General features: G+C 37.8%; 4 protein-coding genes and 1 pseudogene across 8 annotated transcripts; 3 read left to right on the top strand and 2 right to left on the bottom strand.

The window, feature by feature from the left end:
- LOC105170606 (pentatricopeptide repeat-containing protein At2g17140) lies at nt 219-4843 on the top strand. Of its 3 annotated transcripts, none has more exons than XM_011091437.2 (4): nt 219-2997; nt 3498-3777; nt 4047-4155; nt 4271-4843. In XM_011091437.2, the coding sequence occupies exons 1-2, from the start codon at nt 515-517 to the stop codon at nt 3622-3624; spliced, it is 2610 nt and encodes an 869-aa protein (XP_011089739.1). In that variant the 5' UTR covers nt 219-514; the 3' UTR covers nt 3625-3777; nt 4047-4155; nt 4271-4843. The 3 variants fall into 3 exon arrangements, with proteins under 3 accessions (XP_011089739.1, XP_020552644.1, XP_011089738.1); XM_020696985.1 differs by having other exon boundaries at nt 3498-3804; nt 4235-4843; XM_011091436.2 differs by having other exon boundaries at nt 4235-4842.
- LOC105170855 lies at nt 5017-9104 on the bottom strand (annotated as a pseudogene).
- LOC105170605 (probable polyamine transporter At3g13620) lies at nt 10033-11960 on the top strand. The gene has a single exon (XM_011091435.2). It carries the CDS (start codon nt 10162-10164, stop codon nt 11596-11598), a length of 1437 nt encoding a protein of 478 aa, XP_011089737.1. The 5' UTR covers nt 10033-10161; the 3' UTR covers nt 11599-11960.
- LOC105170603 (vesicle transport protein GOT1) lies at nt 14731-17851 on the top strand. Of its 3 annotated transcripts, none has more exons than XM_011091430.2 (7): nt 14731-14864; nt 15125-15225; nt 15690-15781; nt 15871-15951; nt 16035-16132; nt 16219-16300; nt 17431-17851. In XM_011091430.2, exons 2-7 carry the CDS (start codon nt 15195-15197, stop codon nt 17467-17469), a joined length of 423 nt encoding a protein of 140 aa, XP_011089732.1. In that variant the 5' UTR covers nt 14731-14864; nt 15125-15194; the 3' UTR covers nt 17470-17851. The 3 variants fall into 3 exon arrangements, with proteins under 3 accessions (XP_011089732.1, XP_011089733.1, XP_020552550.1); XM_011091431.2 differs by having other exon boundaries at nt 14764-14957; XM_020696891.1 differs by lacking the exon at nt 14731-14864 and adding an exon at nt 14985-15004.
- Nucleotides 18061-24525, bottom strand: LOC105170604 (probable acyl-activating enzyme 18, peroxisomal). The gene is made up of 14 exons (XM_011091432.2): nt 24052-24525; nt 23233-23362; nt 22886-23145; nt 22414-22618; nt 21951-21991; nt 21506-21634; nt 21330-21403; nt 21014-21234; nt 19964-20058; nt 19666-19882; nt 19223-19348; nt 18885-18983; nt 18446-18652; nt 18061-18349 (listed from the first exon to the last, which is right to left on the bottom strand). Exons 1-14 carry the CDS (start codon nt 24312-24314, stop codon nt 18236-18238), a joined length of 2181 nt encoding a protein of 726 aa, XP_011089734.1. The 5' UTR covers nt 24315-24525; the 3' UTR covers nt 18061-18235.

The following is a 25148-nucleotide window of genomic DNA, read 5'->3' as shown; positions in this document are numbered from 1 at the left end:
AGCTTATTAAAAAAGGAAAAAAAAAACTAACCTACTCGAATGATGTTCATACTAAATACATAAAAATAGATAAAATTCAAAGCCACATCAATACTAGTATTTATATTATATTATGTGGCATGATTTATATTATTTTAACATTTTCGTACTCAAATATATTTATAAATTATGATCGTCCAAATTATTTTTGAATGTAGCATTCCTTTTTGATTTGCAAAAGCTCGTTAAAGAAAAATCAAATAATTCAGTCAACAATGATCATTCCACCCATCAAAGACTAGATCTTGATAGCCATAGCCATTGTGAACACAAGAAAAGGTGGATGGAATCAAGCACATTGTAAGTACGGCAAACATCTTGAGAGACACTCCTTCAGGCCTTTTCATTTGTAGGAACTTATACCTCAACCAGGATGTTGTCCCGGACACACAGACACCAATATTCATACACAATCAGTTGGTCTATCTATCTAGAGCGTACCTGCAAAATTGAAGCATTCAGCTGCTGAGTAGTTATGGAGCAAGCCAAATCCCTGGCCATAGCTCTCATGAAAAACTGCAACCACCCCGAATTCGCATGGCTGCTCTTTAAGCGCACTCTCATCACAAACAATGATTTCTCCTCCCTCCAACATTCTCTCCCTCTCATCCTCCCTATTCTCATTCGCGCCCAAATGTTATCTGAGATCGACACTCTCCACCATCATCTTCTCCGTTCTCCTACGCCCCCGCATAATCTTTTGTATTCCGTTGTTAATACACTAGCCAAGGCCGGCCATATTCACAAGGCCATATCTCATTTTCAATCTCTTCGAACCCATTTCCCCGCCTCCCCACCCTCTATTATCTTGTACAATCTGCTGATTCTTACTTCTCTTAAAGAAAACTGTCCCAATTTTGTATCTTGGCTCTATAAAGATCTCATCTTTTCCAAGGTAAAGCTCCAAACTTATACCCTCAATCTTTTGATCGGTGCGCTGTGCGATTCGGGTCGGCTGGAAGATGCACGGGACTTATTTGATAGAATGCGCGACAAAGGCTATGAGCCTAATGAGTACACTTTCGGAATATTGGCACGTGGGTATTCTAGATGTGGGCTTGCTTCTAAAGGTTTGGAGCTTCTGGATTTAATGAAGAGAATCGGTCTTGTCCCTAATCTAGTAATATACAACACTCTGGTAGCGAGTTTTTGTAGGGAGGGTAACAATGATGAGGCTGACAGGTTGGTGGAGAGGATGAAAGAGGATGGCCTCGCTCCAAACGTTGTTACCTTTAACATTAGAATTTCTGCTCTTTCTAAAGCTGGGAAGATTTTGGAAGCCTCTAGGATATTTAGGGATATGCAAATGGATGAGGAGTTGGGCTTACCAAGGCCCAATGTTGTGACACATAACTTAATGTTGGACGGATTTTGCAGGGAGGGGATGTTGGAAGAAGCTCACACTTTAGTTCAGTCTATGAAAAGAGATGCTATTTTCTCAAGTGTGGAGAGTTATAACATATGGCTGTTGGGTTTAGTCAGAAATGGGAAAATTTGGGAGGCTCAAACAGTACTTAAAGAGATGGCTGATGAAGGAGTGGGGCCAAATATATACTCATATAACATTTTAATTAATGGGTTATGTAAAAATGATATGGTTGCAGATGCAAGGGGAGTTGTTAGTTTGATGATATCTGGTGGAATTTCCCCTGATGTGGCCACTTATAGCACGCTGCTCCAAGGACATTGCAAGCAAAGAAAGGGAGTTGAGGCGAGCAAAGTTCTAAATGAGATGATCATGTCTGGATGTTTGCCAAATACTTACACTTGCAATGTAATGCTGCACAACTTGTGGAGAGAAGGCAAAATAGAAGAAGCAGAGAGGTTAATGCAAAAGATGAATGAAAGAGGCAATGGGTTAGATACTGTGAGCTGCAACATTGTGATTGATGGTTTATGTAGAACCGGGAAGGTTGATAGAGCAGTTGAAATTGTGAATGAAATGTGGACTCATGGAAGTGCTGCTCTTGGCAACTTGGGTAACCTGTACATTGGTCTAGTGGATGGAAATAGGAAAAGGTGCATGCCTGACTTGATTACGTATTCGACTATCATAAATGGACTATGCAGGGATGGACGGCTAGAGGAAGCTAAAAAGAAGTTTATTGAGATGTTGGGAAGAAAGTTGTATCCTGATTCAACTGTATATGATATTTTTCTATATAACTTGTGTAAGAGGGGGAAGATATCTTCCGCATTTCAGGTTCTGAAAGACATGGAAAGAAAAGGTTGCAACAAGACTTTACAAACTTACAATTGGTTGATACTTGGATTAGGTATTACAAATCAAATATTCGAGATGTTGGGCCTGATGGATGAGATGAAAGAAAGAGGTATTTCTCCTAATGTTGACACTTACAACATTGTTCTTGATTCTGTATGTGAGGGAGAAAGAACTGAAGAAGCAGCTACTCTTTTAGATGAGATGCTGCAAAGAGGAATAACACCTAATATATATTCCTTCAAGTTGTTAATTAAAACATTCTGCAGGACTGGGGAGTTCAGACCAGCACAGGAGGTATTTGAAATCGCTGTCAGTATATGTGGTCACAAGGAAGTACTTTATACCTTGATGTTCAATGAATTGCTTGCTGGAGGGGAAATCTTGGAAGCTAAGCAATTATTTGAAGCTGCACTAGACAGATGTTTTGATTTGAATGGCTTTCATTACAAAGATCTCATTGATAGACTTTGTGTCGGTGAGAATTTAGAATGTGCAAATGATATTCTTAAGAAAATGATGCAGAGAGGTTGTAGATTTGACCCTGCATTGTTCATGCCTGTGATTGAGTATTTCGGGCAGAGGGGAAATAAACATGAGGTTAACGAGCTGACAGAAAGAATGCTGGCAATGGGTTCAGATACTGAGATGGAAAATAAGGTTCATAGAGATGACAAGCTGTTTACTGTGAAACAATATAAAGATGACCGCAGTGATTGGCAAACCATTCTGCACAGGTTTGAATTCAACTTGCTGAAGAAATTCTTTACTCATTCTATTGCTCACTGATATACCTATTTATTTAGTGAATTGGCTCTTGGGGTGTCACTGTTTTCATGAAGTAGTTTTTGACTGGTATTCATATCTGAGTTCAACATTTTTAACTGGTTAGAAAAAGAATTTTGGCCATTTAGTTTCGAGTGCTACCAGATATGAATCAACAACTTTGTTGTCTGTTAAGTTATTTAATGCACAATCTGATAGCTAGAATCTATCCCATGATCTGCTGTTCAGGTCTTTCAGACATCTTCAGATGCACATTGATTTTATTATGGTATTTGTATTAATTCAAAATTTGCTATCATAGTAATAACCTAGTTCTATTTGTTCACGTAAAGGCTTCTAGAGCTGGGAATTATTCCAAATCTAATTTTATATACCATAGGTGGTGGTATTTTTAGTTATCATATGATGCTTTATACCTGCTGTTTATCATGTCTCTGCTCAATCTTTATAGAGATGATGGGAGTGCCATAGCCATGAAAACTCTGAAGCGAGTGCAGAAAGGCTGGGGTCATGGAAACTTGTCATATTATCAAGCCAGGAAAAATGATTTTCTTGATGACTTGGATGCTGCTATCTAAGTGTGTTGTGTGCTCGAGGTGTGGTCTTATATAGGATTCAGCTGAATGTCAACAATCAAGCTCAGAAATGATGACCATATATCTCTTATCATCAGCTGTGGAAATGTTTTCACTGTAGCTAACTTAAGGTGTGGACAAAGAAGACACCTTACAGTAAGTTCTCAAATTAATTCACCCAGGGTATGTGTTGATTCTTGCCCCCCCACCCCCCAGAATGAAAGGAAAAAAAAAAGGAAGACATTTTTATTCTAAAGCATGGTTTCTCTGACCCGGTCTCCTTTGTATATCGACCTATATGCATATACAACATTTATGCATACTTCTCCAATAATTCTTCTGTATATTTCATATCTTTCCTTTTTTGTTTCCTTTTCTATATTTAGCTTGGTGCTCATGATGCAATTTTTTCTGGACTGCCACAGCTACATCATGGTCATGAACCTGGAGTGCATGCAGAACTAATAGAAACTGGAGTACATGCAAAAGACTAGCACCATGTGGCACTATACATGAAATTCTTCACCAAATGAGGTAATGTGTCACTAGTGAATCTATTTGTATTTATTCTGCAGACAACATTCTTGTGATGCTAATCTCATGCCCAAATTAGCCTCATGCGTAGGTGAGGTTTCTATGTTTTTGTCAGATTGAGGCTAAGTGCTGCTAGTGAAACTTTGGAGCAGTAGCTGTGAGTGGAAGGCTAAATTTTATCATTCCTATTTTCCTTGGTTGTGACAAGCTCACATATTAAATAGCCGTCTTTCTCAACAAATACCAAAGAGCTACGTATTTCTGGGGCAAGTAATGAAATGTTGACTGGAGTTGAAGGAAACTTGGGAGCGTTGACCATGTTAGGCGGTGATTTTTTACATAGTTGCAAACTGAAGGCAAAATCCTGCAGTGTAACCAGCTGACGACCATCATTGCCTGCAGAAACGACAATTGGAGAGGGCCAGCAAGTTGTGCAATCTGCTGATGATTTCTTCTTTTTTCTTCCAGGGAGTCATGTTATCTATCCTAGCTTGAAATTTCTAGGAAGACAGGGCACCTTTTTGTAATTTCCGGAGTTATTTTTCATCTTTGCGAGTACAAGAAAGCAAATAAATGTCATGACTACAGCATCAGCATCAACATCGTTTTCGGCATAATGCAACTGTCTCAATTGTTTCCTATTTTCAATCCTCACATTTTTCCTGTGTAATTTTGTTGTCAACTTTGTTCTTTCCTTTATTTCTTTATTTCTTCTTTTTTTTTTTATTCTTTTCCTGAATGCCGAAAGTTTCCTTCACGTAGAAGCGCTTATCGTATTGTGGTATCAGTTAAGCAAACACCAGCTGCTGTTACCAAAAGATGGAGTTGTTCTGCTCTGAGCTTCAGATTCAGGATATAACTTGACTGCATATGCTACAAATTATCCATAAACATCATCAATGAGTCAAGGAGAAGGGGAGAATGGTGATCATGCTTTGCAAGAATAAAATGGAAAGATAACACATGTGGAGCCTTGAAAAACAGATGCTTAATGGAAATCTTTGTACATAGTATGGTACGTAAATGTGTCAATGACGTTACTACAAATAATTATACAACGAGAAGAACACTCCAAAATAAATCTGACCTTAGCACCCAAAAAAGATAGCGCTACAATACCTTTCCCACTTCAACTGATCTGCAAATATGGCAGATGGCTGTAAACATACCACTCATTGAGCAAGCATTACTACGTCTTGAACTTTCTGACACCCGTTAAGGAGGGAACAAAAACAGCTTGTCATCCCTTTGAAGTGATCCAACTTCAAGACACAAGAAACATACTTATTTTGTTGTAAAAGTCACCTTTAATATGGGCCATTACTACCAAATGAGCTTCCGAGACATGGATTATAGACTTGATTGAGGGACAGTTTAATTGTTCGGTTCTTGGATGATCTGTGTATATCTATACATTCTTCAAGATCATCATCACAAGTCAAAAGCACCCACTCTGAGTCATCGTCCAGATATTTTAGATCAAATCTACTGCTTTTAGTGTCTAAGTTAAAACGCCTAAAGACCTCTTGCTGTAAGTCTATGAAACCCCAATGTTGTTGCAGACTGAAACGGATCTTTTCTTCCCCAAAAGTAGCTTTTACTCTAAACATACCCACATCATATACCTTGCTGCTATTTTTAGGCACCTGTGGAGTCTCATTGGGAGCATGGTTACTGAAAATCTTATGGCTGTATGATCGAACTAAAAGCTTTGTTTCCTCTTGGCCCAAGTCATGCAATTCTGCATCACTACGTGCTCTCTTTAGCATCTCTCCAGTGTGTTCTGCTGATAAAGCTTCTCCACTACTGGATCCAGTTACAGGGAAAGATGACTGCTTCACCCCAGTAGAACAACAGTAACTTGAACTTGAACTGTGGCTGCCAGAGGAAGAAGGTGATTTTGAAGCAGTGGTTACGGGACTTACCAAGGTGCCTACAGGCTGGGTATTCACCTGTTGCAGCTGATCATTCATCTCTGACATTTGTAAGTGGCTGCTTCCTGGTACATCTGGAGAGACAAGCTCCGGATAGTTGTTATAGAAAGAACTGAGCTGAATAGAACCCTCAGCACCTTGTACTGAATCTATCACAAGTTGAAGCTTCCTCAATGAGTGACCAACCTTCTTGATCTTTCTAGAAGGCCATCGAGTTATTCCGTGCTGCCTGCATATTCTTTTCAAGGTAGTCGGACACACTGCAGTAGGAATACAATAGATTATAAAAACCTCTAGTGGGCTGGGATTAGATTTGAAGCATACTATACGAAACATTAAATACACTAGTAATCGAAGATGTGTGTGCATAATTTAAATTTTTGTTATATCTATTTAGTTAAATAAAATAGAAAAAATATAATGAATGATTGATGAAAACTGATAAAATAGATTTAGCCTTAAATGTGAATAACTAATTAATTAAAGATATTATTATTTGTAAATGATATAACTCATATTTTATCTACCAAAAGTAGTTACTTTAAGGCCTTGAGCTTTGATATATATTATAGATATAGATATAGTATCCCTAAACTCATGAATAACATACCGACCACAGCTCCACAAATAGAAGCCATAAATAAAAAAAATATTGCAGGAAATATACATATATATATATATATGCGAACAAGGCTGTGATAATCCTATACTGTTGAATAAGTAGCATAAAAGGTTAAGAGAAGCAACGATTAGTAAACAAATTGACTAGGAAAGGTTGCTTTTATCATGACATTGCAGCTGATATTCAAGATGGCAGAAGTGTGGGAATCTGAGGGGAAGGACTGGGAGAAGTAGATCTTTTAAGGTACTTCTCTTGAATGTATCACTTCACCAGTAGCTCTGAAGAATACTTGCTTATTTTCTATTCATATTTTCATATCAAGTCTCATCTCAAAAGCTTAATGAAGTCTAGAAAGCACAATTTGCACTGACTGGGTTTAATGTCCATAACGAATATTAAGGAAAACAAGTTCATCAGACTCGTCAATTAAAAGGAACAACATTGTAAGGAGCATCCGGTAAGAAATCAAGACCAAAGCGCTCTCTTTAGCATCTCTCCAGTGTGTTCTGCTGATAAAGCTTCTCCACTACTGGATCCAGTTACAGGGAAAGATGACTGCTTCACCCCAGTAGAACAACAGTAACTTGAACTTGAACTGTGGCTGCCAGAGGAAGAAGGTGATTTTGAAGCAGTGGTTACGGGACTTACCAAGGTGCCTACAGGCTGGGTATTCACCTGTTGCAGCTGATCATTCATCTCTGACATTTGTAAGTGGCTGCTTCCTGGTACATCTGGAGAGACAAGCTCCGGATAGTTGTTATAGAAAGAACTGAGCTGAATAGAACCCTCAGCACCTTGTACTGAATCTATCACAAGTTGAAGCTTCCTCAATGAGTGACCAACCTTCTTGATCTTTCTAGAAGGCCATCGAGTTATTCCGTGCTGCCTGCATATTCTTTTCAAGGTAGTCGGACACACTGCAGTAGGAATACAATAGATTATAAAAACCTCTAGTGGGCTGGGATTAGATTTGAAGCATACTATGCGAGACATTAAATATACTAGCTATCGAAGATGTGTGTGCATAATTTAAATTTTTGTTATATCTATTTAGTTAAATAAAATAGAAAAAATATAATGAATGATTGATGAAAACTGATAAAATAGATTTAGCCTTAAATGTGAATAACTAATTAATTAAAGATATTATTATTTGTAAACAAATTGACTAGGAAAGGTTGCTTTTATCATGACATTGCAGCTGATATTCAAGTGTGGGAATCTGAGGGGAAGGACTGGGAGAAGTAGATCTTTTAAGGTACTTCTCTTTAATGTATCACTTCACCAGTAGCTCTGAAGAATACTTGCTTATTTTCTATTCATATTTTCATATCAAGTCTCATTTCAAAAGCTTAATCAAGTCTAGAAAGCACAATTTGCACTGACTGGGTTTAATGTCCATAACGAATATTAAGGAAAACAAGTTCATCAGACTCGTCAATTAAAAGGAACAACATTGTAAGGAGCATCCGGTAAGAAATCAAGACCAAAGCAAAACACAACAATTTGTCCAGAGAATAAAGTACCCATATCAAATAATATCATAATTGATAAGCATTGATGTTCCTATGGTATACGCTGTCAACTAAAAGAATGCTGCTCTTTGAGAATGCTGTAAATCAGTAAAATTCCATTTTTAGCAACCGTATTATGTGTGCTGTGAGGTATTGCCATGCCTCCAATGTTCTTGGCAGCATCTTTTAGGCTCCCTGCAAAATACTTCCAAGTACTTGCAGGCTGATAGTCTTCTCAATCTTTGTCCTTCTCTTCTCAGGATTTCTTTTAGGACCTACAGGAAGATCCCCACCAGCCAAGAAAAAATTTCCAGTAACATCATCACTTGGTTTAGGTCCCGAGTCCTGCTGGGGCTGCTCATGCTCTGAAAAAGCTGGCGAATAATGGAAGTCCGACGCTGCAAACAGGCTAACTTGACGTTTATCTAGTTGATGTTTATTATTTTCTCATGCAAGCTGTGATTTGTAATGTTCCCATGTTTGACTTGGTGATATTTGTTTGTAGAGAAGAATAAGATGGTATTCCCATTGATCTTGTATATTTTTGTATGTTGATCTTGTGTTGTAAATCAAGAGAAAAAGAAACTTCATATTGTTTGGATCAATTTTTTGAGTATTTTGTTGTATTAGAGATAATTTAAAATAAGAATTATATGTTGGATATTATATTTTGGGAGACAAAAATTTATGTCTCTTGGTAGAGAGGTATGAGGAAATGCATTGAGTATGTGTTGATCCGTCTAAAAATGAAACCAAACAAAGCTAGTTCAAAACAAATTCCAGTCCAAAAATCAGAACAAGCAAAAGGCATATCAAACTCCAAAACCATACAAATTCTCTTTAGAGCAATGGAAGAGGGACTAGATGACCGGCATCCATGGCAGTGCTCGTTGTCGATTGCTGAATCTTTAATCAGAAATATCTTGAGAACACCCCTTGTCTAGTATATCAGACAGCTGATTATCTCGTTCCCCTGCTTGCTTCGAGATCAAAGCAGTTCAATACTCCCTGGGTCGGTATCTTATTCTCAACTTTGATTGCCATTGGTGTATCTTACATGAGCTATACGGACATTGTTGCCTCTGCCAATTTTTTATACAGTTTGGGGATGTTGTTGGAGTTCTCCTCCTTTCTTTGGTTGAGGTGGAAGTCCCCACAAATGAATAGGCCTTATAAAGTGCCTCTCCCGCTATATGCCCTTGTTATAATGTGCCTCGTCCCATCCGTCTTTCTTGTGTTCATAATGGTCGTAGCTACCAAGAGGGTTTACTTGGTGAGTGGATTAATGACTATTGGAGGAATTGGTTGGTTCTTCCTAATGAGAGTTTGCAAATCAAAGGGGCTCTTACATTTCAAGAGGGGAAGAGAACTCTAACATCTCCAAAATGTACAAGAAATTACTAGAGGCAACAATGTTTATATGGCTGGTGTAAGAAACATCAATTGCAGATAAAGTTGATACCAATATTCCAACTAATCGAGTGTTAACTACTTTGATCTTAAAGCAAAGAACTTTAACATGAAGTTCAAATCAACCATTCCAAGAAGCTGATACTTACTACTAATTAGCTGAACTTCAAAGAGTCCAATCGGTTGATAAAATTGTTTAAAGCCAACTCCCCACTTGCTCTGATCAACCACAGGTATTTTATATAAATGATAATTATGTCATTATGGTTATATTTTATTTATTATGAGATATTCAAGAGCCACCAAATCCGTTTAGATAAGATATTTTTCCGACTAATAATTCAAGCTTCATATCCCTAAAAATCACAACATAATAACCTTCTCATTGTTAAAAAATAATAAATAAAATAAAATCTTAGGTTCAATTTTGAAATAATAATAATAGATCGACCTCCACCCAAGAACCAATAACATCATCTCCGTGGAGTGAGGAACAATCCACCCCACTTGCTCCATTCAACGCTCGATGGGAGCTTTTCCGTCGTCTTCTTCTCCGTTCCCACCGCTTCTTGAAGACGAAGAACAACCGCCCTCCTCCACCACCGCCGCCGCCTCTAAGTCTAAGACCTCCAAGAAACTAGCTTTAATCCCTCTTGTTTTCCTAATATACTTTGAAGTAGCCGGCGGCCCTTATGGCGAAGAAGCTGCTGTGGGTGCAGCAGGCCCTCTATTTGCTATCCTTGGATTCCTCATTTTCCCATTCATTTGGAGCATCCCGGAGGCGCTTGTCACGGCGGAGCTCGCCACCACTTTCCCCGGCAACGGCGGCTTTGTTATATGGGCGCATAAGGCTTTTGGGCCCTTCTGGGGTTCGATGATGGGGTGTTGGAAACTGCTCAGTGGTGTGATAAACTTGGCTTCATATCCAGTTCTTTGTACAGATTACCTCAAGCTTGTTTTTCCTGCCTTCTCTTCTGGTTTCCCGAGGTATCTTGCAATCTTGTTTTCCACTCTGTTTCTATCTTTTCTGAATTACACAGGTTTAACTGTAGTTGGGTACACTGCTGTGTGTTTGGGGGTTTTGTCACTCTCTCCATTTTTAGTACTTTCATTAGTTTCAATCCCTAAGATTGATGCCAGTAGGTGGATGAGTTTAGGCCAAAAGGGGGTTCAGAAAGATTGGAGATTGTTCTTCAATACTCTGTTTTGGAACTTGAATTTTTGGGACAATGCAAGTACTTTAGCCGGTGAAGTAGAACAACCTCAAAAAACATATCCAAGAGCATTGTTTTCTGCTGGGATTCTCACATGTTTGGGTTACTTAATCCCCCTTTTGGCTGCCACCGGGGCTACCCCTCTTGATCAGGAAAAATGGGTTGATGGCTATTTTGCTGATTTAGCTCTAATGATTGCTGGAAATTGGTTGAAAATCTGGATTGAAATTGGTGCTGTTCTATCAGTTATTGGGTTGTATGAGGCTCAGCTGAGCAGTTGTGCTTATCAGATTCTTGGCATGGCCGATATTGGAGTCGTCCCACGACTATTTGGGGTGCGATCTAAGTGGTTTAACACCCCTTGGGTGGGGATATTGGTGTCGACTTTGGTGGCCATGGCTGTTTCTTACCTCAACTTTGCAGACATTATATCATCAGTGAACTTCTCATACAGCTTGGGTATGTTGCTGGAGTTCGCCTCGTTTCTGTGGTTGAGAAGGAAATTTGCAGAGGCGAATAGGCCATATAAAGTGCCGTTGCCGTTTGCAGGGCTGGTGGTTATGTGCTTGGTTCCCTCTGTATTCTTGGTTTATGTGATGGTTGTTGCTAACAAGACTGTGTATTTGGTGAATGCTGTGCTGACGCTTGTCGGCGTAGTTTGGTACTTGTTGATGAACCTTTGCAGATCAAGAACGTGGATCGAATTCGAGAGTTCTGGTCTGAAGGAGGATCAGACCTTACTATCTTAATCAGGGGATGTTGTGATTATTCCTCAAGTGGTTGCTGCTCTCGTCCTCGTCCTTGTTCACCTTTCCGGCCAAAAATGAAAAAAAGAACGAATCGATCTTGTGGGATTCCCAAGGAATTCTTCGATTTCTTTTCCCTTAGGTACAGTTCTTGGACGGACATTCTTTTAATCGAATGGCAATGAATTGAAGCAGATCCTGGAATGGAGTTAGTTGAAATTATGACGAAAGAACTAATGATAGTATTTTGCTGTTTAAGTTTCTTTTGAGTTGATCTTACGGAGCATAAGGTCCTCTTTAGGTCTAAACTACAACAAGTGTATTTGCTCTGGTGAAGTTTGGATTGAAGAATAGTCCATTTCTTCTTTTGGGGTGTGTGTTTGTGTGTTTTTCTTCCAATTTTTTAGGTTGATCTATGTAATCTATGATGTACGCATACCAATATGAAATATACTAACTTTTTTTTTAATTAATTTTAGGACACAATACGAATTCGATAAAATGAGTTTGATGGAGACAAAATATGGCTCATCTCAAAACGGCTTTCATCTTCACTCAGCGTTGTACTCAACTCATCTAATTTAAAAAACTCAATTAAATATTTATTTTTTTTAAAATTAATCAATACAATATTAGAAAAAATAAAATAAAATTATCATTTCTAAATACCTAATAAATTAGCATTATGTTAACAATTATTATTTATTTACAAATATATATTGAATAAAGAAACTTTTTAAATAAATTTATAAATATTCAGTGCGGATCTTACCCACTTGCCCAGGGCCATAACACCATAAGTTCGTTTACGGTCTCAAATTCGGTATTTGAATACGAATATATTTTATATAAATTCAAATAATAAAAGGGTATTCAGATCATATAATAAACTCCATATGTGGCCCCAAATTTAAATTTTCTTGTTTATAATCTATTTATATAAATTATATTTGTTATTTGAGTAATTACAGAGATTATCTCTAAAAGTCCAAAAATAAGGATAATTTGTGTAATAATGTTGATAAATTTGAGGGTGTATGTGTAATTTTTTAAAAGTTGATGATTTGTTTAAATGATGCTAGACGTATGTGTAACTTTTCATGATTTGTGTAAATAGATATAATTACCCTAAATTCAATTGAGCTCGAATATACTATATGTCTATAAATGTGCAGCTGCAGCAGGATTTGAAAAAGGAATTGATCGTGATTTTGAACCTGCTCTTTCCATGACCCCTCTTAATTGAGATGAGACAGGAGATCCAATGCTCTTTTTTTGTTTTGGTGACCTTCGTAAGTAAAAACGGAAGGGGAAAAATCACTAAAAAAGAGAAATCACTATCTATTACAGACCTCTATCTCCCCATTTGATCTAATCCGTACCCCCTTTCCCGATTATCGCTGTGAAACAGGGGTTTTGACTAGGGGTCGCCGAAAATAAATTCTTTCTTTTTGCCCCTGTTTCTATAAGAGTTTAATTATCCATCCAATCTAATATTGATTGGATACCTGAGCACGCAGAGATTCTCGCGAGTCCGTCGTATATAAAGCAACTTCGCCCCCCTCCAAAACTATTAACTATTAATTGAATTTCATAAAGTTCTTGCTTGGACAATTCAAAAGTTGGAGAAGGTTTTTTACTAATAAATCGATATTCAAAATCAAGCTCTGAACCCCGCTTCCTGACTTCTGCTTTTTGCTTTCACTTGCATGGTTGGAAGAAGCCGTGTCCTGAAGTCAAAGCTTTAAAACTCTCCTAATTTCTTGATGAATTATCGGCTTTAGTCTCTTCCTTCAGCCTAAGGCCGTCAAAGAGCGCTCAGAGATCACTTTTCTCAATCTCCCTCCTCGTGGATGAAAGGAAGCAATGCAAAGTTAGGGAAGTGAGGGGGAGGCTCCCGAAACGAGATAGAGTTTTTTAAATGAAGAAGATTTTTATTCTGCTTTTTGACTACCCCAACATAAAAGAATGAACCTGGTCTGTCTCGTCTCGAAAGGGAATTCTTTGACCGGAATTTTCCTTGAAGGTAAAAAGAGCTATAGCTCTCGCTTTCTAACAAAAATCAAGCTAAATATGAATAGGAGAAAGGGGTGTAGGATTGGTAAGCTTTGCCGGAAAGAAGCTACTCGACTAATTCAGGAGGCTACTAGCGGCGAAGTTTGCTTCGGAGCGTGCTCTTGCGTTAAGCGGAAAAGGGGGCCTAGTCACAGCGCAAAGGAACAGCGGAATCTAAGCCCACACCAGATAGGGAAAAACAAGGACTAAATCTTTCGTCAACCACTTGATTCGCTTATCTGTTTATCCAGACAGTTAACCTTTAGGGCATATGACTAGTAAGGTCAATAAACCTATCGTATCGACGAGATGCAACAATAATAAAATTTTCAGACTATGAAAAGAATTTGTTCTCATCTACGTCTCTTTCAATCATGGGCTATTGAAGAGAGTTATTCCGATCATTGCGTAAGCCGAGCCGGGCTTGCAACAGAATGAATCTGCTGAGACGTCAAAAGAAGCAGAGAAAGGAATTGCTACTTGAACTAGAAGCATACTCCTTATATAAGAGTGATTCATGTGCGCATTCCGTAGGCAAGGTTATCTAAAATTCCTTATGCGTCTCCTTCCCTTTCTTTGACTATTCTTCCGGAACCCAATGCGAACAATCAGTCGAAGGAGCGGAGCTTAGAGCCTTTACTTTCTATTAGATTAGTAAAGCGCACTCACTCTAACGGCGTAGACGTATGTGTAACTTTTCATGATTTGTGTAAATAGATATAATTACCCTAAATTCAATTGAGCTCGAATATACTATATGTCTATAAATTTAAAAGAATATATCATTGTGCTGCTCCTAAAAATATGACATAAATCACAAATAAAAGTTTTTTAAAAATAGAAATATTTATCACACAAAAATGAATTTCTATATAGAAAAAATTTAAAATGTATATGGATTATGGTGCTCGTGCAAGTATAATGTAAAGCATAAAATAAGTAATTCAAAGCCCAATCTGCAACTGCAGGGATAGGCCCAATTCAAGAAGCCCAATATGACCGCTATGGGGGATGGGCCCAATTCAAAAGCCCATTTTTTTTTTAATAGTGGATATATCCAACAGCGAGTCAGCCTAAAGAGTCAACTCGGCCGCGTTCGACCGATTGCGCAGTAATTTCATCTCAATTGAGATCACGTCATCGCGCTAATACCAATTGCTTGCTTCGCTTCGAAGTTGGAGCTTTGAGTTTCTGCTCCTCGCGTATAATTACTGGTTAGTTCCTGGTGTATGCGTGTGTTTGCATATGTACTGTACGTGAGTTTTTGTTTTATGTAAATCTTTGATTTACAGGAGACTGAAAACAAGGTATGTCGCAGATCTTGTTGGGTTTAACTATGTTTTGTGCTGAAACTGTAATTCCTCTTTGATTTTTGGTTGAATATCTCAGAGGGAAGGAGTGGTTTGAGGATTTACTCGATGTGTTTTTTTTTTTTTTTTTGTTAAATTGACTCATAATTGTTTTGTTTGTGCAGTGGTTTAGGGTTGTGCTCCGAGTTTAAGGTAAAAATCGTGGGATATTGTACTTGAATTTAAGCTGCAAAGATGATGTCCTTCGAGATGAACGATCGTAAGAGTAAGTTAATTCCATTTTCGTCAGCCACTTTTCTTTTTCTCTTTTTGGAATAATTGTGCATTATCTTATTCCGCCTTTGTGTGTGCCTTTGGGCAAAATGTGTTTGCTGTGAGCAGAATTTGAAATTGAATCATTTGGTGAATTGTGAAGTGTGGTTGATCTTTTGACGTTACTTGTGCTGTGCCTGTTTCTCGGTTTGTAGATAAATTTCTACTTTCTCTATGAGTAATTAAAATCTAAGTTGTCATGTGCTTTTGTGTCAATATATCAGCAAATTCTGTGGAAGAATTTTCATTTTTGAAGAGATTGATTTCCTTGGGAGTTGTTTATTGCCGTGTGATTTTCTTTGTTATGCAACAATTGTGGTATCCATTTATGGAAATGATGCTTTTAAATCAAATTCGTAAGATGAAATTTCTAGGCGGTTTTTCATTCTTCTCTCTTGATTTGGTGTAATGAAACAGAAATTGGACTCGGTTTGACGGGTTTTGGAGTTTTTTTTTCATTTTTGGGGATAATTTTCTTCTTCGATAAGGGACTACTTGCAATGGGAAATGTAAGTATAGTTTGTAGTAGGTGATAATTTTTTGAAAATTATTCTTTTCATCTCTCACTTGCTAATATTGTCTCATTCGATCCAAACAGATCCTCTTCTTCTCGGGGGTGACATTAACCATTGGCCTCAAGTCATCAATGCAGTTCTTTATGAAACGTTCTAATTTTAAGGTTTCCTTGCTTACTGAAGATCTATTGCTTCCTTACTAGTGTTTTGTTATGAATTTTTGGTTTTCCCCCCATATTGATTGTAGGGAACGGTTTCATTTGGTGTTGGCTTCTTCTTGGTCATCATTGGATGGCCCATAATCGGAATGATCATTGAGGCATATGGATTTGTTGTACTATTCAGGTTTTGTACTATTTGTTTTAACGTTTGTTTATTTTCCCTAATCTTAGTCCATAAGGCATATTTAACATTTTGTTTATTATTTGCAGCGGTTTCTGGCCCACACTGGCTGTTTTTCTGCAGAAGATGCCTGTTATTGGTTGGCTGTTCCAACAACCTTTTGTTAGATCGGTATGGTTGCTCTCACATATTGTATATTGTAGTAATTAGTTTGATGCTCTATGTTTTAATGCCACTCAGATCCATCCATTCTGATTTATAGAACCTAGGTGGAATCATGGAATTTGTTAAAATCTGGTAACAGCGGAAAAAGTTGTTAGTCATCATTCCCTGTGGATGTGCACGGTTTGAGGCATCCAGCTTTCACTTGACATAGCCTAACCTAATAGGATTTTGCAGGGGGGTGATTTAAAAAGATTTGCACTTTGTTAACATAATATGTGCCGTTCAGGTGTTCCGAGGATTTGGAGTTCATATAGTTCAATCTACACTATTTTTGCTTTTAAGTCCAGTATGCTTCTGAATTCTGCTGGCTGAATAAATTCATAATTTTGAGCAAATTTTATCTAAAGTTCTGATGATCACATTTTGGTGTTTGACTGCTGTCATTCAGTGTTCAAAAAACATTTTATTTGCTCATTACACTGACTTAAGCAAAAGGGGACATGTCTCCAAAATTCCTGGAGAGTTCATAGTTGTGTGATGGATATATCCAATACATCGGCAGTGGCGTTTTGCTTATTTGGCTGGACTGCCTTCACAATAATGGGATTGGTAAATCATTAGTTGGAGTCTGGAGATGACCCAAAGAACTTGATATCTAGATAATTTGTTTCATGATATCAGAATTCAGTAGACATTTCATCCTTATCTGAAACTGGAGCTAATCAAGGAGATGAAAATTTCTCTTCCTTTTTTTTTCCGGGGAGGGGGGGGGGGCTTAGGAATAAAGCTGAGCTTAGTCAGGGATTCCATATAATCCTAGGAAATGCACAAAGTAGAATGGCAGATCCTGGTAATGCTACTTGGGACAGTTAGTAAGTTGTTCATGGATGATCGATTTTGTTGCCAGCACAGGTTTCCTGTGTCAGAAACTGCAAGTTGGGGCCTCTAGAATATTAATCCTGATTATTGTTTTTATCTTTCAACAGTAAGCTGCTTTACTCTGCATGATAATTGGAGCTCTTAATTTGCTTTATACAATAAAACATACTTTTTTAATTCTCTGGCAATGATGATTATCTGTATGCACAATCATGTTGCACGTATGACATCTGTGTTTCAAACTCTGTTCTGTGCAGTTTTTTGATCGTTATCGTGGAAAAAGAGTACCTGTGTAAAATTTAGTTTAGAGAAGTGCGGAAGAGGCACCTGGGATCACTTGTAAGTGTTGTAAAATACTATCTGGCCAGCATTTCCATATAAGCTGATGGCAGTATAGTATATTCAGTTTTGATGATATGGGCTTGATTAATACGTGTTGGTTCTCTTTGACCTTATTTCTTCATCACTGGAAATGGAAAACCAATTCTTTTGACGGAGATGTAATATCCATTCTTTTTATTGTACTAGTTTAGAATTGTGGCTTTATCCTTTCATTTTCTTTTCCTCAAATTGGGGCTCTTAAGATCAGTCTTTTCGCCACATTTGAGAGACGAAACTGTACTACCAAACACGGCTGTGTTATCCATTGATGTAATGAAGTAGTCCACCAGAGACACAGGATTGCAAACTTTCTTGTTGAAGTTCTTTAGTACACAATTGATGCTATACGACTTTCTGCCCTGTGTCTCAGTGAAATTGGCTCTGATCACTATGTTTTAGCGGTCTGGTTTGGGCATGGCTGGAGGCACCAGTTGAGTTTTTTAAGCTGCACCGGTTTATGATAATATAAAGAGCAGGCAATAAAAAATTTGACCAGAGTAGTGAAATGTAGTTGAGATATGTTTGAAAAATTTCTGATACCAGACCTGGGTGGAGAATACTTCATGAGAAAAATCTCACAAGCACGCACTCCCTTAAAAGTTTTTATTATCCATTGTTTCATCCATGAGCTCACAGAATAATACAACGACCTGGAAATCATCCTCTCAAAAACAGATGGAACTATATTCTACTATGTATCTGAAGCTCCTTCTTCAGTTGATCCCTCAACACTCTCCGCAGCAGCTTATTCGACGCAGTTCGAGGAAACTCTGGGATGATCCTCACAAAACTCACCTGCTCCAGAGAATATAATAACTCTCTACCATCATTTTCTTGTAGAAAATCCATAAAATCACCAAATGGGAAACTTTTGCAATTTAGGATACAAACCTTGAACAAAGGGTTGAGGTCGGTCTGAATGGCTTTTGAAAGTATCATCTTTAGCACATCTGGTTTGATGCTGAATCCCTTCTTCAGCACCACAAATATGGACAACTGCTCAGGGCCACCATCTGCTGGTGCTACACTGATGGCAGCTGTTTCCAGGACACTTTCATCGGCATGGTTGCAGACGCGCTCAATCTCAACTGAACTTGTCTGTGTGTACAGAAGCAGAACACATAATTAACTAATTCAATCTTAACTAGCCATGACTGTAATAACTCGAGGACTTCACCTAAAACAACCAATATCATGCAAGTTTGTTCTTTACAGACATCATGGGAATTTTTCATGTTTATTCTTTGTATATATGCCTAAGCAGCTTCACAACGAGGGGGGAAAAAGAAGATGATGAAATGAGTGAGTGAAGTTTAGGAGAATGAGATACCTTAATCCCACCAAGATTCATGGTGTCATCAGCTCTACCCTGCACCATCAGATATCCACCAACAGTTCTCTTAAGGATGTCGCCATGTCTCCTAAGTTGCTGACAGAAGAAAACACAATTCAGTCATTAGTTAATCAAATAATCGAATGACTGGTCTGAAATTAGCGACAAAAAAGTTGTCTGTGCCACTTGATTCTTTTTGCTGTTCTTCGTTCTGCAGTACCTCGACATGACATAAGTGAGAAAAAGGGTTCAAGGATTTGATTTCTTTTTTCATTTTCTCATCGAAGGATGTAATTTAAGTAAAACAACAGTTATGAAGTCAGTGAAGAGCATACCATTCCTTTATACATTGGCATACCCTTGAAGTAAACCTCCTCATGATCAGCATTCAACAATCTATCAGTTGCCCCCATGTAAAGAGGAAACAAGCCCACTTCACCTATGCAGGGTTGATCATCTGGCTGTCACACAAAAATAATCAGTGATTCATAATATTTTACATATCACCACATTCTGTTAGAAGAAGTCGTAATATACAGAAATTAATGGATGTTAATGTTCTATCCTGAAACATAGAGATAGATTTACTCTGTATTTAATTCAAAAAGTGAGTTAATGAGTAAGGTTTTCTTCAGATGAAGGAATTAGAAAGAAGAGAGGTATGTACAAGTAATTCCCCATAACATTACTCAGATAATTTGGCAGGTGCTTAAATGCAAATCATCATAATGAACAAGAAACCAAATTCGTGCGAAACAAGTCATAGAGAAATTCTTACATAAGGGACCCCATTTTCGTCAAAAATAACGAAGCCTGTGCTCATTGTGGCAGAGCTAAACGCTCCAAAAGCCTGCGGTTGCAAAAGGTTGCCAAAAATATAGGACGATGCAAGCTCTGTGCCTCCACAACATTCAAGAACTGGCTTGTAGAAAGCTCTGGATGAGAGCCAGAGGTCGTCATCAACACTGGAGGCTTCTCCAGTAGAAGCAAACGACCTGCAGTCCGTGTATACATTTAGTCGGCCCTTGAGTAATGCAAAGTGTGCGTGAATATCAAAAGTCTGATCCAAGTATTACTTTATCTGTGTCCAGTCTAGGCCTTCCATGCAATGTGTGTTCTTCCAGGCTTTCACTAAGCTAGGAACAGTTCCTAAAAGAGTGACTCCTGCATCCTGGAAGTCAGTCAAATGCAAGCTACAGTCAGACGAGATCATTAGTAAAAGTTGGGGTTAACTACAATGATCTTCTCTGGGACTTCCTGTGATGATTACATACCACTCCATTCCGTTTGAACAAGTTGTAATGTGCATACATTTAGGGGGATGTTGATGTTCTGTTTCTAGGAACATCGAAGGCCATCTGGAGTTGTTTTTGGGTTGATTTTAATGATTCGGAAAAATTAAGTTTTGGAGGGTTTAAAGAATGTATCAGAAAAGTGACTGGTGCTCAGTATCGTTTCTGGAAATGGTTGCAAAGTGTTGAAGTGAACGAATATGATGTTTCGTAGTGTTTCTTGAAGACACAAAAGTTAGTGTAAATGTATTTATGCTCCGGCAATGGTTAAGAAGTGTTGAAAATGAAGAAATATATGTTTGATGTTGTTTATGAGGAGACAATAATTTACTATAAATATCAAACCATGTCTTGATAGTAGATATTTTATTATTTTATGTATTAAAATAATATAGGAAGCAGGGCTAGCTCCAAGTTTTGTGCTTTGATTCTGAGAATTTTTTTATAGTTTGGGACCTTTGAGCTGGTTTTAAACCAACTAAAAGTCCCTGGACAACTTGTTTAGAGTTATTTTGGTGCTAGTCCCAAAACTGGCTAAAAGTGAAAGCAATTATTTGCATCTAATCTCAGGAAACAGCTTACCTAAGGTTCTTTAAATGCAAAGACTAAGAAGGGAAGCCTTCATAATTTGAAAAGGAAAGGGGTCAGTAATCACCCAAACTTTCTAGGACGGTCATTGTAATTTAACCCTGAAAATATGCATATGTTCTTAACATTTACAACTAACAACATAACAGCAGACACACTAAGAGAAAGCTAATTATGTAACATCCCAGGATTTAAGATACAAAAGAAAACAATTCTTGCTAGCTTAACATGTTGGCAAGAAGATACCTGGACAAATTTTCCAAAACCACGGCCTAAAGGAGAACCATGATAGAGAGCTAGAGTTGCACCAGACAGGAAACACGAATAGAGTAAAATCGGACCCATAACCCATCCTAAATTTGTTGGCCAGCAAAAGACATCTCCAGTTTGGATATCAAGATGTGCCCATGAATCAGCAGCACAACGAATTGGAGAAAGCTGAGTCCATGGTATAGCTTTTGGCTCTCCTGTTGAAAAGTGAAAAAGACATCTCATGTATAAAAACAAAATGTCACAGAAGAAATGATGTACTTAGAGTAGGTTGAGCAAAAGAATAAGCAACCTGTGGTGCCGGATGAAAATAGGATATTGGTGACAGAGTCAACAGGTTGGTAAACTGGTGAATAATAATTCGGTCTGCCAGAGATTTACGAAAATGCAAATTTTCAGATATATGTTATTGATTGATCTTCTACTGTTTCATATTAAATTTCCTTCAGACAAAAATCTTCATATTACCTTGGCAGGCGATATGCATTGGACAGAAAAGTTGTCCATGATAAATCTTGGTTTCTCAGTTGAACAGCGACATCTTTCCCAGTTGCAGGAATGACTATGATTTTGTCAGGAGCAGCTTCTACTACTCGACTGTATGGGTCAATAAGATCATAACCTCACAGTTACAAGTCAGCAAATGTAAGGATCTCAAGAGGTTTAGATATTTATATACATTCACTTTCAAGAAGAAGAAAAAAGCAGAGCAATTGTTCACAAAGATGATTTGCAAGGGATGAAAGAAAAGTGCACATAGGGAGGGGCTCTACTGAAAAATTGCGGACCAATCTGACATGGTTTTTAGCAGATCATTCATATGTAGAAGCATTTCTCCTGTTATGAATGATTTAGACATGCTTATAGTGATTACTTGGATTATAAAACATTCAACCCAAAATGCATGCGTTACCTGTATAAAGGAAATCTTCGTCTTCCTCGTACAATAAAATCCTGAATTACTTGGAGGTTAGAAAATTTCCAAAATAAAATAATAAACATGCCATGCAAGGAAGCTCCGAAGTGCTAATGCTCTAGTTTAAATGCATGCATGTGGAGCTCCACAGGGTTAAGGACCAATATCTTGACTAAAAACAATGGTTTTACAATTGAGATTTCTGCTCAACTCGTCTAAAGCCGCATATTTAACTGACGATTTTGATGGATTCAGATTCTGCAAAATAAGTCTTTCAGCTATTTGAACAAATATCAAAACAACAGAATAATAAATCAAACTTTTCCTTTCCATCACACCAGCCATGTTAATGCAATTCTAGCAACAATACATAAATTAACATATTCCCCCATGTGATAGCACATCCCCCTCTTATCTACCTCTGGTATATAGAAGCCAAGACAAATATTTATTTAGCTACCTGCGTGAAAATCGCCTTTGCCTGTGATATACGCAAGCGAGTTGCAATTTCCTTTGGTGCGAAGCTGTCAGCAACTGATACTACTACAAATCCTGCAAGTACAATCGCCAAATAAATAATGACTGCAGTGGCTGTCATGGGCATGTCAATGGCAATAGCATCTCCTTTGCTGAACGTCATCAAGTCCAGTGCATTTGCTACCAACCTGCTCAAAGTAGAAAAGAATGGTTACTAGCTCTGCTTTTGTCACAGATATATTTAAAATATTACTTAACAATAACCAATGCCTTAGTCTCGAAATTTGCAGCAAATACGTTCCACTAAACCTTAGTTTTGAATAGCCATTCATTAGTTATCAATGAAATTCACTGTAATGTCACAAAAAGTACATTTTGAGCAATAATAGTTATTGAGCTTTCCCATTTAATTTATGACAAAACAATGAGGATTAAGCCAAATTGTCAAAGCATACATTACTTGTTCCTGGAGCTCCTTCTGTGTCATACATTCGACATTATGATCATCACTGCCTTCATCCCTCCACACTATTGCTACACTATCATCTCGATTCTTCAAATAATTGCTTGATTTAAGACAACAGTCAGCAACATTTAGCACCGCACCAGGCAGCCATGTTCCGCCATGCTTGGACTTGTCGCAGGTGTCCAGAATACATTTTGGTGGCATGGTAAATTGAACGTGGAGCTTGTTCAGAACAATTGGCCAGTATATCTGAAAAACACACCAAAAAGTTGTTTGAAACAAGAGGGCAAATGCCGTTTCTTCAGATAGGATTCGAGTGAGCAAATAAGGCCTTACCTCAGGATGCTGCACAGAGAACTGGTGAAATAGTCTGAAACTTGTAATGGGGTCCTTGTACGACCCTCCTAATAGCCTTGGACCATGAGATTCCATTAGACGCCCCAAATTTGTACGTCTGGACTGATGTCTGACACTCAAAGACATTTTGATCAAATGATTACAAGAAAAATATATAAATTTTCACAAAGTCGACATGGAAATACTCATAATTTGTCAAACACAATCTGATATTGTCACATGACAACAACACACTACTTCTCATTTGCCTAAATTATATTGCACTTGAAAGTTCAGAATGTACTGAACTCGGCCAGATTACTTGCAATACATCTCAACTTCTGCTAGCATATGTGAAGCTCTTCTACAACTCGATTATCTTATCCCTGATATCATACTCTTTTTAGCTGCAAACAATCACAGATAAACAGAGGCAGTTCCAGTTTCTTACTTATGTCTGCATCACCACCTGCAGAGTAAGGTCTACTATTAAGACATCAGTATACCCCGTCTTAAAATTTCAAATTTGTTCAAGCCAAGCTAATCTTGTACAATTTGAAGTTCCCATGAGAACAAAGAGGAAAATAAAAAATAGTTTTTAGAGAATCACAAGCATAGTAAAAAGACCCTCGTCAGTTTCACAAACTAGTTGTTGTCTGATAATAGCTCCAGGATGAAAGATGGAAAAATAAAAAAGAGCAGCATCTTTAACAATGTAAGAAGCAGAAAAGCGCTCAAAGCCCATAAATGAACACAAGGAAGCAAAATACTGTTTCATTCACCAAGACTGTGTGTCTGTGTGATAGAAGCAAGACTTACATGGAAGGAAACCAGTAGAGAGGGGGGCCATTGACGGACTCATCATAATTGCTGTAGACCGAGTAGTAGAGGAGCTGATGCAGGGCATGAGGGTGGCATGGTTTCAACAGCTTGCGAGCCGTAATCAGACGCCACACCTCGTTGGCTCCGAACCCATGAATGGTTGCATATTTCAGCTCTTTTTCCAAATCTTTGGCTTCTTCCAGACCCAGCCCAGCTCCCACCATATCTTCAACTCCCACTTCACTAATGCTCTTCCCCATGTCTCTCTCTCTCTCTCCTCTCTCTCTCTCTCTCTCTGTGCCAGTTCCTTCCAAGATATATCACGAAAAGTACTGCTTAGAGAGGTTATTTTTCTACAAAAAAAAGTTTAAGCTTTTGGTTAGAAGACTTCTTCTAATAAATTCCAAGCTGTCGCGAATATTATATTCCACGGTGGAGTGGGAGTTTAGGTTGGTTCCTCATCAACTTTTCGTCCTCGTTCATCTGCCATTCATTGCCTACCAAAATTGCTCTCATCTCGTTCCATACTTTTAGGTTTGATTTCAATTAATACCATCACCTAATCTCAGGGTGAATAGTAATTTATCCCCGTAATATTAAAAATGTACACATTACTTTTTTATGAAAAAAATACAGCGATTTACCTTCCTTTACTTTCTTATATAGGGAGGTAAATTGCTTTATTTAATAAATCATAGGGGGTAAATTGTTGTATTTTAAAAAATATAAGGAGCTAAATCACTATTTATTTTTTCACAAGAGAGTTTGAATTAAACTAAATCCTTTACCTCTTATGAATTTTGAATCAGGTCTAATGATTTCAAGCCTTCTTGTAAGATACAATTTTTCATAATAACACTGTAAAGCTTTAGTTATACCCATACGATGCTTAATTCAGTTAATTTTTTAAGAAAAACTAGTAAAAATTAGGCCTGAAAACCTACAACGGAATGGGTTGGGTCGAAGCTACAAGCTTTCCTACCCTACTCTAACACCAATTGAAAGCGAAACTTAACCCTTCCCGCATCCAATCCACCCACATTTTTGTGAGTTTAATCCGCTAAATCAAGTCAAATTTTTCTTTTTCCTTCAAT

This window comes from Sesamum indicum, linkage group LG9, assembly GCF_000512975.1.
Source record: "Sesamum indicum cultivar Zhongzhi No. 13 linkage group LG9, S_indicum_v1.0, whole genome shotgun sequence".
In the NCBI taxonomy this organism is placed as follows: Eukaryota; Viridiplantae; Streptophyta; class Magnoliopsida; order Lamiales; family Pedaliaceae; genus Sesamum; species Sesamum indicum.
Note: the sequence above shows the minus strand (reverse complement) of the source record. Positions and strands in the feature narration are given on the sequence as shown.